This window comes from Prunus avium, chromosome 1 (genome assembly GCF_965620075.1).
Source record: "Prunus avium chromosome 1, drPruAviu1.hap1.1, whole genome shotgun sequence".
NCBI classification, from domain to species: domain Eukaryota; kingdom Viridiplantae; phylum Streptophyta; class Magnoliopsida; order Rosales; family Rosaceae; genus Prunus; species Prunus avium.
Window position 1 is genome coordinate 5,428,638 of NC_142284.1, and position 19,957 is coordinate 5,448,594.

Here is a 19,957-nt window from a genome sequence, read left to right on the forward strand (position 1 = left end):
GAGTAGCTAAATCCATAACTAGGGCTTCGATGTAACCTAACATGAATATTCTGGGTTTATAAGTTTGGAGTTTCAAGTTTGATTCATGATTCATGTTCTTATTCATTATGCTTATAAGTTAACATGCTTGTTTGAATGATTGATCACCATTAGAACTTGTTTGTTAACTATCTTGGTTTGAATTAAGAGTATACACCATGCTTTAATTCGAATTGAACTATGAATAGGAAGAGTATGTATGGACATTCGACAACAGGGATTAGATACATACTTGGTTGTTTAAAATGTTCTTCTATGCTTAATGGGTTCCTAATGCTTAATTTTAGGTTAGACAACAAATGATCAAATTAGGGAATTAGGAACACAAGGTTAGGACCAAACACCATGGCCTAATCATACTTTAGCTAGAATCAATCTTTGAATCTGAATTAGACTTGTTACTTGAATATTTATAACCCAGAATTGAATTGTTATGGTGATTCGAATGCCCTAGTCTCAAAATCTGTTTTCCAACTCTTAAAACCACTCTTTGTTACATTTGTTTACTTGTTTTTGTTTGCAATTTCATTTTGCTTCTTTTGTTCAACAATCACAACCACTCTTGTTTTAAATTCTATTTTAGACATAACCTCCTACTTTCTTGAATTTGGTAATCTAAGTACATAACTAGTTTTAACTTCTCAGTCTTCGTGGGTACGACCTCGTACTTGTCTTGCTATACTACTAATTGCCCCGTACAATTGCGAGTTAACATAATATTAACAACAATTACGTTGTCCTGGTGTTTTTCACTTCAAAGAATTTTACGAAGCAATAAAAACTTCTTTTATCTCTTCAAATACCCAGTAGAAGTGATTCAATTTCAGAGAAGGTTAAAGTGATAATTAATTTATTTACTGTGGACCTAAATTTTTTAATGGGGCATTTGATTATAAGGATTTTGAACTCTATTAATTCATACTAAGAGATATTTTAGCTCAAATATTTAAGAACATTTACTTGTGCACTCGAGACATGAATTAAAATATAAAATAAAAGAAACTATGACTTCATAAATTTGATTCGGGGATTAAAAATCATGTCATAACAACTTTAAAATAAGCGAACCATTCTGAGCCCATTTAAACAGCAAATGCCGCAAAAAGACCCGCTAGTGTAGTGGTTTGGAGTATTTACTCCCTCAGGCAAGGTCCTGGGTTCGAGTCCTAGCATCCGTGTAATGTGTGTGAGTTTAGTATGCTATCGCCCCTCTCAATAATAAAGATCCTCAAAAAGAAAGAAAAAACAGCAAATGCCCTGGGCTTAAAACGCATGACACCATGGAAGACCACACGGTAAATATAGAAGAGCAATACAACGAGATTTAAACCAAAAAGTAAAAAAGCAAGGTTGAGATATTTCTTTGCATATAAACAAATCCATCATCCCAAAACATGTCAAACTATAAAACCACAAATCACTCTTAAGTATATAAAAACTGCACAAGTGAAATCCAGTCACCAGAGATTTTAGCTGAATTACTGCAGATATATGTCCTACGTAACAAAATATTAGTTTGTGATTTCTGTGAAACTATGATTCGACGTGTTAGCCAAAAACAGGGAAAATGCAAGGTTGGGATATTTCTTTGCATATAAACAAATCCATCATCCCAAACATGTCAAACCATTCTCCACAAGTGAATTCTGGTCACCAAATATGGCTGCTTCGAAAAACTTAGTTACTGCAAGGGGCCAACTGGAAGGAGAGAGTTGTGTTAATCAACAAATGAAGATGACTACGGAACAAATAATATCATTGTAAGTTGTAACATCAAACTCTAATAGTATCTGTACAGACTCACCTGATAAAGGCAATAACAACAGAAATGTGCCAATGATTCCATTCAAGTTTGACTGTCTTAGTAAACTTTCCCAGAAACTCGATGATGATAACCTAAAGAAAAGCAAGCGAATGTCAAAAAATTTAAACATTCATCAAAGACCCATGGGAAAAAATGAAAATATTAAAGTCTCACCTGAAGTACAAGTGTTATTGCCACTATTCCCATAAAGAGATGGTTCTTAGTAATTCCTTTGAATATATTAAACTCATCAGGCTTTCGAGCATTGAATTCATTGAAAATCTGCGAGTTAAAGATTGTCACTTATTAAAGTCATAATGTAGCATATCTCATCCAATCTGGAAGAGAACACATGAAGTGTTATGTCTACAAGTACAGACGAACAAACCCTAGTCGGACTCAATCAACGAGTAAAAAACATAAACAAATCCACACAAAGTTCCTTATAACAGAACTAACAAATTACAGAACATTTTTTACAGATCAACAATTTCACATCACTTTGGTAGAAATTTAGTGCAGAACTTCACATGGGAAACAAGTTATTTCAGCTGATTGCTCATATCATAGTCAAGGATCTTTTATAAAATTTTACAAGAAAAATAAAAACCATAAATACATGTGCAGATATCGGATACCAAATACAAGTGTTACTGTTCTATTAACTTACTTGACAAAGGACAAAGGTATTGAATATCAGTGTATTCTTCAGCTTGTTAGCATGGTCTCTGTTGGGATCATGTGTCAAATGCAGTATACTTATCCCACGAAAGTTGAGGATAAGCAGGACGATGCTTTGGTAGAAAGCCTGAGTTCAATGACAACTTATCAAAAATACAAACAACAAGGCATATTCTGTAGCGCGAGATTAATACACGGTAAAGAACAATAATACGTTAGTTTACATAAACGCCAGAAAAAGCATGTACCTGAACCAACAAGTTCCACCACATTATCTTTGTTATAAGAGGCTCTCTGCAAAACAATGTAACCATAACTGCATTACTATTACCGTCAGAGACACAAATAGGGCATCCAAATTTGGTCAGTCTGCTTAATGACATCAAAATTAATAGATATGGGCCAATTAGAGGTCGCCATATTCAAAACAATAACACAATATACCTAATCACTAGAGAAAAGAAAGTAAAACTATATCTTGACTGAAATTAATGATCCGAAAGTAATTAGTTTCTCATGTTCTGTGCACAAGAGACAATACTAAATATGATTTGGAGCATCCTTCCCAATCCCATGGATGCACGTAACTAGAATGAATATTCGTGACAGCTTTTTTGACACGGACTTTTAACCTAATTAAAACACATTTTGGCACAAACTTTGCTGCCATAGCTGTGAGAGGTACTGTACCCTATGGAACTTTAAAAACAGCTAGATTTAATCCAAAAATAATAAAAACTCTTTTTTTCAACTAAAGTGAAAAATATTCAGACATTTTTGGCGATTAACATAAAATAACAGTGTTTCAGTGATATGAATATGATACGTTTTTTTGTTGAATTTTAGAAGGCAGCCACCACTACAGAAACTTACTTTCGACCAACAGGGTTTCTGTCCATCAAGTGATCTGTAGGAGGCTCAGTAGCCAACGCTAGTGCTCCAAGAGTATCCATGATAAGATTCACCCACAGAAGCTGCATCAAGCACAAAAAGAGTCCACAGGTGTACACATAGATAGAGAGAGAGAGAGAGAGAGAGAGAGAGAGAGAGAGAGAATACCTGAACAGCATTTAGTGGAACATCACCAGAGGAAATCGCTGCCACGACATTTATAATTAGTGCTGCAACATTGACTGTAAGCTGGAATTGGATGAATTTCTGAATATTTGCATATACAGATCGACCCCATCTAACAACCTACAAGCATTGAGAAGGAACCAATAAGTCATGTGTGACTTTAACATTATAACGGTGAGAGGGACGTGCAGAAGTAATACAGAAGGAAATAGTAATAAACAGAAGAAGAAAAAAAAAACCCCAAAAAACCAAAAACTAGTATATGTCATTGGTTGCATAGTATTCCTAACCTTCACAACTGTAGCAAAATTATCATCCAATATGATGATATCTGAACTCTCTTTGGCAACTTCAGTCCCTTGAATACCCATAGCAAGACCAATGTCGGCCTGAACTCAAATGTGGAAGATTCCAAACAAAACCATTAAGACATAACATCAAACATTAACAATGAATTAAGAAAGGAAAAAAAAAAACGAATAAACTACAAAGTACTACGGTGATTGTAACCGTAATAACTGCTTCGATAAATAAAATAAAAAGAAAGAAAAGGCAAGTAAAAACATCTGAGAGACCTCACGCAGTGCAGGAGCATCATTAGTGCCATCTCCAGTAACAGCAACAACATGTCCCTTTCTCCTCAATGCTTGCACAAGCAGAAGCTTGTCATTGGGGGAAGACCGCCCCATCACCTGCACGTTAAAGAAAAAAGATTCAACTTCCTAAAAATTTGCTATGATACTTGAATTCTTAAGCGTGCATGCCAGGAATTATCTGAACGATACACAAGTATTCATACCGAAATCTTCTCAGCAAACTCTTCTCTCTGCCCATCAGAAAGGCCACGAAAAACTTTTCCCTCAATGACAGTTGGCTCAGTAGCATCTGAATCAGAAGTAAGTATGCCACATTCCAAAGCAATTGCTTTTGCAGTTTGAACATTGTCGCCCGTAACCATGCATACCTACATGTTTATCAAGTTGGAAGGAGAACTTCAAAAATACAACACCCAATCGTTCACTTTCTAACAAGAAATATTTAAAAGCATGACAGTCACAGTACGTAAAAAATAGTGAATTTTTTAAAAAAAGCAAAAACATAACCATGGTGGGATATACATTGAACAGGCACCAACGACATAAAACTCATGCATTTATAAAACCAAAAAGAAACCACATCCAGAAATATCCAAGTGCTCACTTTCTGACAAGAATATTTAAAAGCATACCCAGCAAATAATTATGAAAATCCTACCAGTAATAAAACAAAAAACGAAAGAAACATGGCGGGATATACATCGACACAAACACCCACCTCAAAAAGCACTTGCATAGATAAAACCAAAAAATAAAGCACATCAAGAAATCATTCACGTAATGATCTTCCAGTTAGTGGAAAACGACTTCCTTTTGCCCAAGTGTAATAGTCAAACTAATGCCAGTTTTTAGGAGAAGGGAACAAGCGGGAGGCTAAACAAATTATTCCACATAAAATAGTATAATAAATGAAGATGCATCAGACAATCCTATGACAGGAAAGTAGGCCTTCCATTGTTGCACAATCACAGTTGAACTTAGTTGTAAAAGCTGAACCCTATTGGTCTTCTCCAACCTTCCAAACACTCTTCATCCAATTATATAAACACCCCTCCATATGAAGAACAAAAATTCACATGATAATTTCAAATTTGGAATTGAAATGTCACTAAATAATACCTTAACACCAGCTCTTTGGCATAGTTGCACTGCTTCTCTAACCCCTGGCCGACAAGGATCCTGCATTTCATTATTGTGTACATAAGCCAAACAAACTAAATGTGAACGCAAATTTAAAAAGCAAATAAAACTTATAGATGCACTACCTTAATACCAACAATAGCAAGCAGAACAAGGTCGTCATCAGGCAATTCCCACAGAGCTAGTTGTTGTTCATCGGTTGGAACGCTTTCTAATTCATATGATCTATATGCAATAGCAACACAACGCAAACTGCGAGCAGCCATATCCTCAATGGACTCCCTGAACATCATTGACTGCAGACAAAGAACTTCATTAAAATTAACCATTTGACAAAATCTTCCAAAGTCCAAGGTCAACATAAAAATACAAACTAGTGAGAACATAAGCCTAAGAACAAACTTGTACAGCTTAAATTAGGCTCTTATGCACAAAGAGATGTTAAACTGTCTTGCCAGAATAGAAAAATTGTAATGCATGTGAAAATCATCGCAAGCAGTAAAGAAGGAATGACTAAAATATAAAGAAAAAAAAACAGAGAATGAATTACGCATGTCCCATTCATTGAAAAACCACAGAAATCAACAACAATCATGTAACTGTTCTGTAAATGTCACTATAAATTTCTCCTACCTTGTCATTATCCATTGCTGCCAACTGATCATTTTCATCAAGGTACTTTGTACATGAGGCCAATACTAATTCAGCAGCCCCTTTCCAGTGTATATGAACTTCAGAATTGGGCTGTAATTATTGAAAGGCAATCAAACATTATTTACACTTGAAAAGTATTGTAATATTATTTCCCATGTCTGTAAATCATGTTCTCAGGCATAACAGGATTTTTACTAAACAGCGTACAATAAAAGTTCATCTAGATCCCTGAAATATTTGTTGCATTCAAGGGGGTAACAAATAGGCACAACGCATGTGTAGAAATTATAATATAACTTGTAATGTACAAACTTAAAATGCCATATGATTTATATAGTATATAAGCAAGAAAACTTTATGTAGTGGAAATTTTCTCTTGCCAGAGCATGTAAATCTGGACAATTGAGTAGTTTGACTCTTGCATAATTGTAGGGACCAGCTTCAGTCCACATGAGAGCATCACCCTTATATGCCATATCATGTTAAGAAAAGATCTACCAGAACTAAAACTTTGCTCACAGAAGCAAAATTTTCCGGGAAGATATTTACTAGTAAAAGCTCAATCAGCAACTACAATAATAATCTGTCACCAAAGGCAATTGGCAAAGTATACCTACGTTGCCTCCCCCACCCACCAATAAATTTATTTATTTATTTATTTTAATGACTCTTGAAAGCATTTTCACTACTGTGAAGATGGCAGCATAAATGATTGGTCACAACAAAGAACAATTAATCCACTTTACCAATTCAACAGCAGCGCCACCTCGCTTTTTCTCAGAGTTGAATGGGAACACATGAAGAACCGAAGATTCAGACTTGATGGCTTCAAAATTCATTCCAAGCTGCAAACAAATTAATAGTAACCAATGGATCACTTAAAAATAAAGTCACATTAGAAGTGGCAAAATAGTTGACATTGGAAAACCAAAAGAAAGAACCTTGATTCCCCATTGCAGAATTGCCTTTTCAGTTGGTGAACCAGAAACTTCTATATCACCACCAGTCTACAAAAAAGAAGCAATGGCAAATTGTTACAGAGTGTAAGCCTTTTTCACTCATATTCTGCTAGACAAATCTTACTAAGGAAAGAAATACAAACACTTTAAGCATACCTCAGGCACATAAACACTGCCAGTTGAATTCAGTGCGATGCCTTCAATAAGCAAAGCTGATAGCATTGGAGACAAGTCTGACTTATTGTCAGAGATATCAATTTTCTTCCCACCAGTAAAAGCCTCAACCACAGCCATCTATGCTAAAAAAAAAATATCAAAAAAGAATATCAGTCATTAGCAGTCCTTGCCTAGACCACCAACGTCTTCCCCCAATCTCTGCACAACAAAAATTAATTTTCCAAAAGTCCCAGAACACTTGTTGTGCTCACATCCACCAGCGTTTTTCTTACAACAACCAAACAAACTGACTAATCTCAATTTGGCTTTTTTTAACTAGGGCAGCACTTTGGCTGGGTTGAAACCACAAACTAGCTTTCATCCAAACTTATCTAATTGGTAACAACTCTCCAGCTTCATCATCATAAATCTACAAGGAAATAGACACTCTTTCTTCCATCACATTATAACCTAGCTTCCTCCACCCAAAATGAATGAAGAACAAAAGGGGAAAAATAAAGCCCATTGTAAGTTATAACCCACCTGGTTCAAAGTTAAGGTTCCAGTCTTGTCACAGCATATAGTTGTGGCAGAGCCCATGGTTTCACATGCAGATAGCCTTCGTACCTACATTTAGAATTCCATCGTTTTCATTTAATTATATGCTTAACCAAAATGTGCATCATCTACAAAATCTATGTAGGAATAAAAATGAACAAAATTACACATACCAAGGCCTTATCTGCCATCATTTTTCTCATCGAGTAGGCAAGCCTGTGACATAGCCATGGGATAAAAGGGAAAAGAAATGAGGAATGTAGAGAGATGAATGCATACAATGCATATATGCTTTACAACAAGACAGAAGCAGATATTATTCTTTCTTTCACTGAGATCAGGTTACTCAGTATAAAGCACATGGTAGAAGTGAAAAATAAAATATAAAAAATAGTTCTGGCACAAAAGAACGAGCACACTTACGTCAAGGTAACAGCTAAGGGAAGCCCTTCAGGAACGGCAACCACTACAATGGTGACCTAAAATATTTTCATAGTAGTCAAAATCACACTTTTCTATTTACAGTAAATAACCAGGTAGGCGACGACACACATACGTATTGACTGCAAATAACCAAATAGTTATTGACATACTGCTATAGTAACAATCTTAATGGCTCCATCTATGGCATCTCCTAATTTAGTCTTTCCGGCTGTAAACTGAGCAGTTCCATTTGCACTTTTTGTATGGCCAGTAAAGTATCTGCACAAATTATATTATGCAATCTTAAGTCAACTGTCATGTCATGGAGAAGGGGTCGCTAGCAATGATCGGAATATACCTGACCAATAGGACAACCAAGACAGCAAAAGCTACTGTAAGTCCGACAATTCCAATGAAAGTAGCCACCCCATTTAAGCGCACCTATTCATAGTCATCCATGGTTCAGTACAACATGTCATGCATGAAAAGAGAATTATTTCAATATAACAGTTCATTAAAGCTGACCTGCAAAGGGGTTTCTTCACCAGTATCTTCTGAAATATTAGCCATGAGCAATCCCCATTCGGTACTAACCCCAACACTGGTTACCTGAAGAAACAATAATAATAAAACATTGACTGTTCTATTTCAACAAATAAAAAGCAAGCCTTCCAAAAACAAAGACTCAGCAAGCAGACACTGAAGATGAAATTTCGACGAAAAAAAAAAGACACTGAAGATGAAAGATACGAAATAATTAACATATATATATGGGTCAGGATCCGGGTACACAAAAATCCACACTTTTTGACACACTTTTCCCCCCTTAGATAATGAGCCATCCAAGGGTTAGAAATCCACCAAACTTAATTCTTAAAAAAATATAATATTCCTTTATAACTTTTGAAAATATTAATTCACAGTGTACGAGGTTCATCTCTCTTCTCTACACCACCTGCTTTTCTCTCTCCATCTTTCCCTCTCAGTTTCTCTATTTCTGATCGTAGAATTAACCGGAAATTCCAGATCTTGGGAATAAAAAGAAATATCTCGAATGCTTTGTTTTCTTCTTACATCTGTTGTTTATGTTTTTATCTTATTTGATTCTGATCTCAACAAGTACAGCCAGTCATTTAAAAATAAAATTGTGAAGAAGAATTATTAAAAAAGACAGTAGGAAAAAATACTTCGTGGGTAAACTTTGGTTTCTTTTGAATTCATGGGTTTCTCAAAACAAAACAAAAGAAAGAAGAAAAAGTCTTCGTTGTAAATGAAATTCAAGAGTCAAGAAAGATCCATATTCAAAATATGGTTAAAACGTGGGTGCTCTATAATCCGGTAATAGGAAAGTTGATTATATGCCAAATCCGAAAACAGAGGTTTTTATGTAGTTGCTGGTTGTTTTCTGGGGTTTTCCCTTCTTGTTCATGTAGCACCAGGAGCATCCTTTTTAGCATCTTTTAAGAGTCCACCCATTGAATATAGGCCAATGAAAATTCAATGTGAACTACTGGATTGAAGACTAGGGGAGCTTATAGTTTTCCTAATGGAGTTTGAATGAGCAGAAGAGAGAAAGCAAGTTAGAAAGAGCTTGACCAAAACCCAAAAAGTTAGAAGGAGAAAAAACGAAGTGCCAGAAGATAGAGAAAGGAGGGGCACGAGAATTTAGGAAGGATAGAGGAGAGAACATGTAAAAGCATTAAGTGTCAAATTTGTTATGGTAATCACAAGTAATATTATAATGGATGCAATCTGAACCATTGAATGTGATTGAATCTAACGGTTTAAAATGTATGTACTAATTTGTGTCAAAAATGTGTCCTCCATCCTGACCCTATATGTATATCCTGTATAACCTACACATCATGGGAAGATCAAAAGACGATTGACCAGCAATACATGTGCTACACAGGCCCGGCCATGGGCCAGGGCAGGAAGTGTGACCGCTCTGGCCCTGACTCAAGGGGGGCCCAAAATTAATATTTTTTTGTCATTGTCAGGTCATATTTAACGGTTATATAAATAAAATAAAAGACCTATTGACATAAAGTAACGCCAGCGGTGTTGGTTAAGCCTGGTTTTTAATTCAAGTCCTTCCCAAGTTCGAATCCCAGCATTGTGTTTCCTTCCTTATGCTTTTTTGAGGGTCTTCAAGTATGCAGGTTCTTTTTAGTAGTTCAATGCTTCTTCTTCTTTTTGGGTCTTCCATCGTTTCTTATAGAGAGATTTATATAAAATAAGCAGGTTCTTTTTAGTACTCCAATGCTTTTATATACATCTCTCATTTTATAATATTATGTAGAGATATATAAAAAACCACATAGATGCATCTCTCATTTTCTTTTTTGTCTTCGATCCTTTCTTATATAGAGATATATATAAAATAAATGATACTATGTAGATCTCATTTTATAATATTCTACTTTCACATAGATTTTTCTTGTGTGGTATATATATATAAGGTCTATTTTTGGCGTTGCCCCGGGCCTTGAAAATCTCAGGACCGGCCCTACAACTATGGTATTTTTTATAAAACATAACTAGGGTGATACTCGGAAAAATATGATATCCTAAGTGGCCTTTAATAACTTAGATATGACTCCATAGCTTTCAAGATAGTGCACTATAGGAAAGAAGGGAAAATAGTTGTAGGCATGGAAAAAGGAGAAGAGGGATATCTGAATCTTTACCAACATAGTACCACTACCATCTGCTACTTTGCAGCCAGACATTAGAAATGGTTCCTTGGAGTCCTTACGAACCTACAACAAAAATATAATTTACATTTAATAAAAAAGGCAATGTTCAAACAAGGCTACAGAACAGGCATAAAGGCTCACAATCTTGCTCTCTCCTGTCATGCTTGACTCATCTATTGCAAGTGAGTGACCGCTTATTAAAATGCCATCAGCAGGGACCTAAAGATAGAATCAGAATATTAATAAGTTTTGCATTTGAAATGCAATTGTAAAATATACAACAAAAGTTTACTGACAAACACCCATACTTGATCGCCAATGTTAAGGGGTACAACATCACCAACAACAAGATCAAAAATTGAGACCTCAACTCGTCTGCCACCTCTAATGACCTGAACATTAACTCCAAAGATGAATCCCAGCAAAAGAAAAGAAATAAAACCGCAACAAATAGGAATTGTAATGCAACCAGAGAAGCACACCTCCAAATGTATATTTCTCTTTTCCTCATTTAAAATCTGGAACTGAAGAGATTGTCTGTAATCGCTTATGGCTGCACGTAAAAAGTGCAGGAAAAACTTATGAGAGTGTGTACCACTTCTGATTAATACATGCTCCCATATATATTAGTTCAAGTAATATTACACCCATATATACTCATTGACGACAGATGCTTAAACACCCCACAAAAAGAGAGTGCAAACGAGAATAGATTATTAAACATCCAATGTAAGAATCTCATTATTGCCCATCAGTGACATGCATAGTAGCCCCACCCCATCCAGTGAAGACAGATGGATACATATAAGCAAACACAGTCCCCTTCTATTGAGGGATTCCTCAAATAAACACCCTGCAGGGTCTGATGCAAATTTTATTTCAACGATCCAAACCATCTATGTTTTAAGTCTTCATTCAAAGATCATCCTTGCAAAAAAAATTACCAAAATCGGAAACCATTAAGACATCTAGTTGTGATCAACAAAATCGATGATCCCGGTAGTTCAAGAAAACACTAAAACTACAACCATCAATTGAATGGTCAAATGATTTCGAATTCATATGATTTTTTGCAGGAATGTTCTTTGAAGGAACACCTAAAAAAACAGATGATTCGGATTATAAAAATACAATGTGTATGGCACCACAAGGGTGTCCCTATTATACATATAGGGTAAATTACTCAAATGGTCCCCAAACTTGTACGCGATTTACATTTTGGGGCCTCAATTAAATTATTCGTTCAAATGGTCCATCAACTCTATATTAATCGCTCCATTGGTCCTACCGTCTAATTTTCTATTAGATTTAACCAAACTTTAGGGTAAATAATGACCAATTTGCCCTCATATTTAATGGAAATATTGACATAATGTAACAGTAGGACCATTGGAGCGAATAATATAGAGTTGATGGACCATTTGAATGAATAATTTAATTGAGGCCCCAAAATGTAAATCGCATATAAGTTTGGGGACCATTTGAGTAATTAACCCATATACAAATATATATATATAGAGAGAGAGAGAGAGAGAGCGTAAATAAATCTTGAGTTCAAGACGCAGTGTTAAATAATAAGATCCAATGAAGAATGGATGCATTCTGCCAACCATGATGAGTCTTCACTGAATAAAACATTCAAGCATGTTTTTAGGAACAATCACAAAACCTACCAAGGACATGCAGGGCCGGCCCTGGGGGTAGGCAACAAGGGCCTTGGCCATGGGCCTCCAATGAAGGGGGCCCCAAAATTTTTTATATTATATATATATATTTTATTGTCCAACTAAAAAAAAAAAATTTAAATAAAAACAGAAAGTCAGCGTTGTAATTGACGAGGAAGGTTGTTCCTCTTCCCATTCAGAAACTCTTTGTTTCCTACGCCACACAGCCAGCCAAGAGCAACAGCTCCTTTCCTAATTATTTCTCCATGGAGCTCTATTTAATCCATCGATCTCTTAATAATCCACCATTATATTTTTCTCTGTTATTCCCATCTCCCTTCAATCCATTACCCATATCCTTTATTTTCAGTTTCTATCATCTTTCTCATATCAGATTCATATTATAACCCTAAGTTTCAATCTCACCCAAAAAGCTCACAAATTGTCTTTGAGATTGATGGTGACCAAGAGGGGAGGAGCATGAGAAACTGAAAAGGTAATCAGATTTATAATTTTTTCTTTATATTTGTTCCTACCCAGCAAACTATTGTTTCAATTCAATTTCCAATAGGAACAAAACACAGAGAGATACAGAGTGGTAATCAGATTATTGTTCAGATTTTATTCTTGTCTAACTTGTTTTTTGTCTCTACGAAACTCCGCAAAGGATAATTATAGATTCATACTGGCACTCTAATTTGACTTTTCTAGATATCAAGCCGCTAACTTACAGCATACAGCTAGCTAACTTAATTTGGATTTGTTTCTAAGGCAAAACATCCTCTGCCTGGTGGAGATAATCTCCCAAGTCTCCTTATATAAGTCGCTATAAAACTGCACAATGACATATACTAAACTTTTCTAACAAAATCTTGCATATATCTTATCATTGCAGATGTACATGAATCAAGTGGAGGTACAGAGTGGAGTTTCTCAAAGTGCTAGAAGATCAAGGATTTTTCAGTGATTGATTGTACTTTTAATGTTACAGTTTTTAATTTTTTGATTGTAAATGGTGCAGAGGAAATCAAGCAGCTATTTGATAAAGGGAAAGCATCAGATATTTGCACATTGTAATGGGATGGATCTCTTATTGGCTGCCTGTTTGGGAGGAAGAAGGCTAGGAAGATTTTGTACCCATCCAAATTTGCTGCAACCATTTCATATGTTGTTTTCAAAGCTGATTTTGCTAAACTCATGTGATGAAGCTTGAAGCCAGAAGCTAATCTTAAGGGAAAGGGTTTAGTATTTTGAACAAACACTTAGTTTTAATGTATCTTGACATGTTTCCATTATTGGTTGTTGGAATGTTGGTTTGTAAATTTTTAATTTCCTTCATGATATTAAATATGTAATCAGAATTTTTTTGTTTTATATGGAGATATGGCTGCACTCTACATAAAATCATTTTTTTTTTTTTTTTTTTTTTTTGCAATTGTATATAAACTAAGGGAAGGGGCCTCATTCAGTTTATTGCCTAGGGCCACCGAAAAGTCAGGGCCGGCCCTGAGGACATGCATACCTATACATACATATTCAATAAACATGTCCATTCATTACCTTTGACAACAATAACAAGGATAACTGCAAAAGCAATGCTGCTCCCATCATACCAGCCATCATCTATACCCTGTAAGCAACAAAGAAAACAGAAGGCAAACACCATAAACAAATTATTCATCTTTAAATCAAATAACTAACGGGATTCACAAGGAATTATGATATCACTTTTTCCGAATATATGCCACTATGAAATTGTAATATCATGGCCTTAACAGCATATGCAATCATTTATCCAATTTACGAAAGACAAATCATGGGATAACAAAAAATCAGACTTCAAAACAAACAAAAGCAGAAGGGCTTCGCAAGTGGTAGATACTCATAAGACTAGTTTCATATCCTAAACTGATAAAGAGTGAAGCTATTAAAAAGGTAATGTCATGCTCACCTGTGTCTTTATACCCAGTAGTAAAGAAGCCACTGCAGCTACCATCAAAATTATCAGAGTAAGATCTTGCCAAGCTTCCCAGAGAAATGTCTATCATACAACACAAGGAAATAAAATAATATTACAACATCACAAATCTATTCCCTTTTTTTTTTCTAATTATTTCCAATACATTAAGTTTAGAAATTCATAATTGTAACAAAAGCTTACCCAAAAACTCCTCGCTCTTTTTATAGGATATGTGTTTGTTCCAAATGCATTTTTACGTTTCAGTAAATCAGCATCATCTCCATGAATTCCCTTGTCTAGATTTGTTTTTAATAAATCTCCCAGCCCTTTAACCTGATGTAAGAGAACAGCCAAGAAAAAATATAAGCAACATTGTTTATGTACCAAGTCAGATCACTAAATAGATTTTTTAGTAGACTTGCCCCCCCATATTGTTGCAGAGCAGGAAAATTATGATCCCTCGTCATTGAAACTAGTTGCTCCTGTCCAATTGGAAAATCGCCAGCAGAACTTGGTTTCGGCAGTTCAATTTCTAAAAATAAGAAACAGAAAGTTAACTATAGAACTAACCGAAAGAACCGTGTTAGTAAACAAGGATTCATATATGACATAAATCTATAAAGGTCCAAAACACAATCCTAAAACAAATGAACAAGAATGTAGCTTTAGACATTCTATAACAATTGATATTTCTTCAAATATAAAACTGTGAACAAGAAATGAAGAGAGGATCACGAGATCAATTCCCATAGCACCTATTCCAGACCGACAAACAAGGTATTAACTAAAATGAACAAAATTAAAATTCACTTTTGGAACATATTCAACGGGATGGAATCAAACATCAGTTTGTCATCATATAAGCTACAAGAAGAAACAATGCAAAACAAAAATGGCTTCAAGGGTTTGAAAGAGAGCTACATGGTTCGTTATTGAAAATAAACATAAATCCCTGTACCAGATACACATGGCTAGAAAGGATGGAAAAGGTGCAGATAATAAAAGAAAGGAACGAAGAGTGAAGCAAGACTACACCCCCTGGCCAGAACTGAACAATAGCATTATAGTATTAGTTGGTTATTAGCATTAAGGGAACCAATTGTCGTAAATGAAAGCAATTTCCAAAAATAACTCGTGCCAAAGGAAACCAAAGGATAAAAGAAGATGCAATTCAAACATATCACTATGTCCTCAAATTTTACTACATATGATACGTACAAAAATTTAATGGTAAAAGAAAATACAGGAAAAGAAGTACCATTCACTTGTTTGTTTCCAGCCTCTTTGAAAAGATATGCAGCCTGATAATTAAAAAAATCATAAATTAGAAGAACAATAGAACATGAGTCATTTATTACACATTTGTTTTCAGCACAAGTGCCGCTTGCTACAAAGAAACATCACATGGTTTAGCCAAAGCCTTGATTGAAATAAAAAATAAAAAATCCTTCCACTAACAACTATAACTTATCCGAGGTGGTTCAGGGACTCCCACCAAGCCCGACGCACATTCATGGAGAAACCTACCATTGGTGCACAGCCATTAAAGCCCTTAACAGAGTGGCATCGCAATGAACCAATTGTCACATATTGAAAACCAGAAAAACCCAAACTTAGCTGAAAATTTAGTTCACTTTTGGTAACAATTTTGTAAAACAAAATTCACCCATCAACAGATTTTCTTGTTGATGATCTCATTCGACTTTTACCAAAACATGAATCTTGATGTTAGTATTATGTAATCTGCGATAATTGATAAATATAAAATGAAAAAACCTCTCTTGTGAGACGGTCTGGTTATGTTGCCAAAGTTAAAGTTTGTGGTCCAGATCTATAGTCCGGCCACATAACATGCCAAATATCTGAGAAGAGAGCATTAACACTTTGTTGTTGATATAATAATTTTTAAGTATGACATATGAATTGGTATCATTATATATGCATTAGTATTATAATTACATATGTTTTTCAGCATTTGTATCTGAACTCTTAATTTTCATGCACCTGTCATATAATCGGTACTATGGGATGGATTATACTTTTTTCTCTTAGATCATACATGCCAACATTTCCTGGGGCAAGGTCAGCGCCACAAAGTAGCCTCTTTATACCTGTTTGCATCCCTAACCCAGCATATTGTATTCGGATTGTTGATTAAATACTTCACTCCTTTATTGATAAAGGGACTTGTACACATGCAACGGCACAAATGGATTTGTTCATTTATTTAGCTATTGTAGGATGCAACAGTCCTTGAGATATAGGCCCAGTTTCAGACAGGTAGAAAAACTACAAGTCAGAGTCAAGAGTGACACAATAAGCACATCAAAAAGGAGTGTACATAGCTCATATTTTGTCAATATGCTCGACATTTTATAGACTAATGCGGCATTGCTGAAACATGAAGCAGTACGTATTATTCCTATCCACCATATGTAGAGAAGCTAATAGTCATTCATCACAACTTCTCATGGTTAAATAAATAAATAAAAGAATTATGTTGCTAATAGCACCTTAAAATCATAAGAATACCAAAAGTATCATCCAAATTCTTTACCGTTTCACGTTATATTGACTTTGTTAGTGAAAAAAGAGAGTTAATATCACTCCTCCTTCTACAAAAATACTCTTTCAGCCAACATTTTTCCATATCTTCTTTCAACTGTACATGCACTACTTCTTCTAATTTTGGACCTACTGAACCTAACTCAGTTTTAAACAGACCCAAAGCCCTTTTCCTAAAAATTTGAAACTACACAAGTCCAGATCCAGGGGACAATTACCATATATAGAAACTTACCATACAATACCGCAAACACACACAAAAAAATATTGGAAAACTAAACATCAACGCTTTAATCTCCCAACTCCAGATGAGAGTAAAAGTGTAATTTGACAAAAATAGAAACCACCACCCAAAAAAAAATGTTCAACGACAAATGAACACACGACCACCTCCCAAATCAACATAATCCAAAGGTAAACATACCCTCCAACGCTTGAGGCGGCCGAAAAAAGTACTTGATGAAGACTCTTCATCGTCCGAGTCACCGGCCTGACTGAATCCGGCCTCCACATCTGTACGTCGTCTATTCGGTGAGCCTCTTGATTGACTCATGTTTCACAAAACCTGTCGCAGGAGAGATGGCACAGTTAGATTCTTCAACCTCTGAGCCCAAACCAAACTAAAAAACTCTCTCTCTCTCTCTCTTCGATTTCCACTATCTGAACCAAACAGAAGCTTCCAAATCTGATCCTACTTCAAAATTTCTCTAATATTCAAAATACTTCACACTTCTCTAAACTATCTAACCTATTTCAAGTCTGAAATTCACACAGAGAACAAATTGATGCAACTTCCGGTTGGATAGCTCAAGTGATTTCTCGAATCTTCGCTCTCTTTCTCACACTTTGTCACTCTAGAAAACGCGTCAACTCTCCATTTTCTCTCTCTTTCTCACAATTACATAGAGAAATACATTTGGATATATTCTCAATGAGCAGATTTCCACTATCTGAACCAAACAGAAGCTTCCAAATCTGATTCTACTTCAAAATTTCTCAAATATGGGTTAATGCATGCTTCAAGTTTTGCTTTATATATGTATGTTGCTTTCGTTCTTCATGGTTTTGTTTTTCCTATAAGAAAGGGATGAATTAATACTGTGAATTCAAAAGATGATGAGGAAATAAAAACGTACCAAAAACTAATTGGCAGAATATTCAGAGTAGTGAACTTTATCTTCAGAGAAAACAACGTCGTTGATGATCAAAATCTCTGCACCACCAAGACGATTTGAGTTCTTATGAGATGGCGTCTCCTTCTCTCCAATATATAATCTAGCATATATATTTATTCTTCTTTAAGAATCGCAAGTAAAAGCATGCAATTTTCCAACTCAGACGGTTTGCATACTGCTACACCTTTTTATAACGATGTAAAGGTACAAATAAATATTCCAACAACAAAAAAAGTTTTATATCTTTTTTGTAAGACCAGTGTCTTGGGGAAACAAGAATGGTGAGCAATCTCACATCGCTCGAGGAGGGAAAGGTGAAGTGCTTTAAATGTGTGGGCACTTCTCTTCCTAGCACGAGGCCTTTTGGGAGCTCACTGACTTCGGAGTCGTGGGAACTCCGAAGTTAAGCGAGTTGGGGGCTAGAGCAATCCCAAGATGGGTGACCCACTGGAAAGTTGCTCGTGAGCTCCCAGAAACAAAACTGTGAGGGCAGAGAGGGGGGACCAAAGCGGACAATATCGTGCTAGGGGAGTCGGGTCGTGACAAATTTTTTTTTTTTTTTGGCCAAAGTTAGATGGGGGTTTTCTCATACACAAGGTGTCATGATGGTTCGAACATGAGACACTAGTCTGCAAATCAAGATCATTTTCCACTGAGTTATATCTTTGTTTATTTTGAAGTTAATGGTAAAAAAAAACCTTATATTTAAGTGGTTTTTTTTAGAGACAAATGTTTTAATATTCTTATTGCTGAAAAAAAGGTATTGTGATATTTTTAGTCTGCATGTTAGATTCAGACTGATAATTTAATAACATTTCCTACATGACAAACTATATCTAGCAAGGGATCAAAATTCAAATGATGATGGACTATAAAGACTAGAAAAATTATTTTACAAGCTTTATATGGGAATTCATTCTCATCTCAATCGTTAATAACTCTATTTTAAAGTTCTATTTTAACTATAAAGACTAGAAAAATTATTTTAGAAGCTTTTTTCATAAAATTTGTACTTCAACCATGCTCCTATATAGTTTAGGAGGGAGCTATAATGAGTAGGAGCCAATTTCCAATGGTATTAAAATATTAATAATTAAATAGAAGAAAGTTTCATGGACTCTCTTTCTCTCGTCTAGAGCGCTCCCTATTTTAAGAATTGGATATGGAGCATGGTTATAGAGTTGAATGTTTGACATTTTCTCTAAATTTATTTTCATCCAAAGCATAAATAAAAAGAAAATGTCCTCATTTGAAGACTTAAAAAGAATAACTTTCTGTATGATATATGCCAAATATGGAGTGTGAAAGGGCCGGCAAACAATACTTAAATCAGTATTAAAACAACAAGCTAGTGTCTTCTAGCTTTAATTTTCATCTCTTCATAATTAACAACTATATTATACATGGGGATCCCCTTTGACTTTATGAAGCTTCAAGGAAGGTATAAAATTTCAAAATGAATTTGTTGACGCCAAAAAGTGGTTCTCTGACTTAGAGGGTCAACTTAGTAATTGTATGCCTTCGGTATCCTTGATGCCTCGGTAGCCTGCGCAATCTGCAATATGAGCAAACGCACGGTAAGACCTGGGGCATCGGTGTGGTACCGGCCGAAGGCTCTCCGATGCTTAAGTAAGTTCGGGAATAGAAAGTTCAACTGACAGATCAATAGGCTTGTATGCCGTAAGTTCTGATTACCTCTATTTTGGGATAGTTGGCCTCCTTTTATAGGTCTTGGGAGGTGTGCACTTTGTTGATTATTTCGATGTGGGACTGTGGGCGTCGCTTGAGAGCGTGCCACGTGTCCCAG

At 35.4% G+C, this 19,957-nt stretch overlaps 1 protein-coding gene across 1 annotated transcript; it reads right to left on the bottom strand.

Annotated features, from left to right (window-relative positions):
• Positions 1 to 1,373: 1,373 nt before the first annotated feature.
• On the bottom strand, positions 1,374 to 18,497 carry LOC110758403 (calcium-transporting ATPase 8, plasma membrane-type-like). Its single transcript, XM_021960264.2, has 33 exons — positions 18,112 to 18,497; positions 17,400 to 17,540; positions 15,669 to 15,711; positions 14,833 to 14,942; positions 14,612 to 14,743; positions 14,402 to 14,491; positions 14,011 to 14,080; positions 11,269 to 11,339; positions 11,095 to 11,178; positions 10,928 to 11,005; positions 10,778 to 10,849; positions 8,613 to 8,696; positions 8,446 to 8,528; positions 8,258 to 8,366; positions 8,088 to 8,143; positions 7,838 to 7,880; positions 7,650 to 7,733; positions 7,107 to 7,244; positions 6,933 to 6,998; positions 6,738 to 6,836; positions 5,971 to 6,081; positions 5,463 to 5,633; positions 5,317 to 5,376; positions 4,401 to 4,565; positions 4,177 to 4,293; positions 3,892 to 3,990; positions 3,584 to 3,721; positions 3,398 to 3,498; positions 2,773 to 2,818; positions 2,514 to 2,651; positions 2,018 to 2,125; positions 1,844 to 1,935; positions 1,374 to 1,737 (listed from the first exon to the last, which is right to left on the bottom strand). The coding sequence occupies exons 2-33, from the start codon at positions 17,526 to 17,528 to the stop codon at positions 1,647 to 1,649; spliced, it is 3,078 nt and encodes a 1,025-aa protein (XP_021815956.1). The 5' UTR covers positions 17,529 to 17,540; positions 18,112 to 18,497; the 3' UTR covers positions 1,374 to 1,646.
• Between the last annotated feature and the right edge of the window lie 1,460 nt (positions 18,498 to 19,957).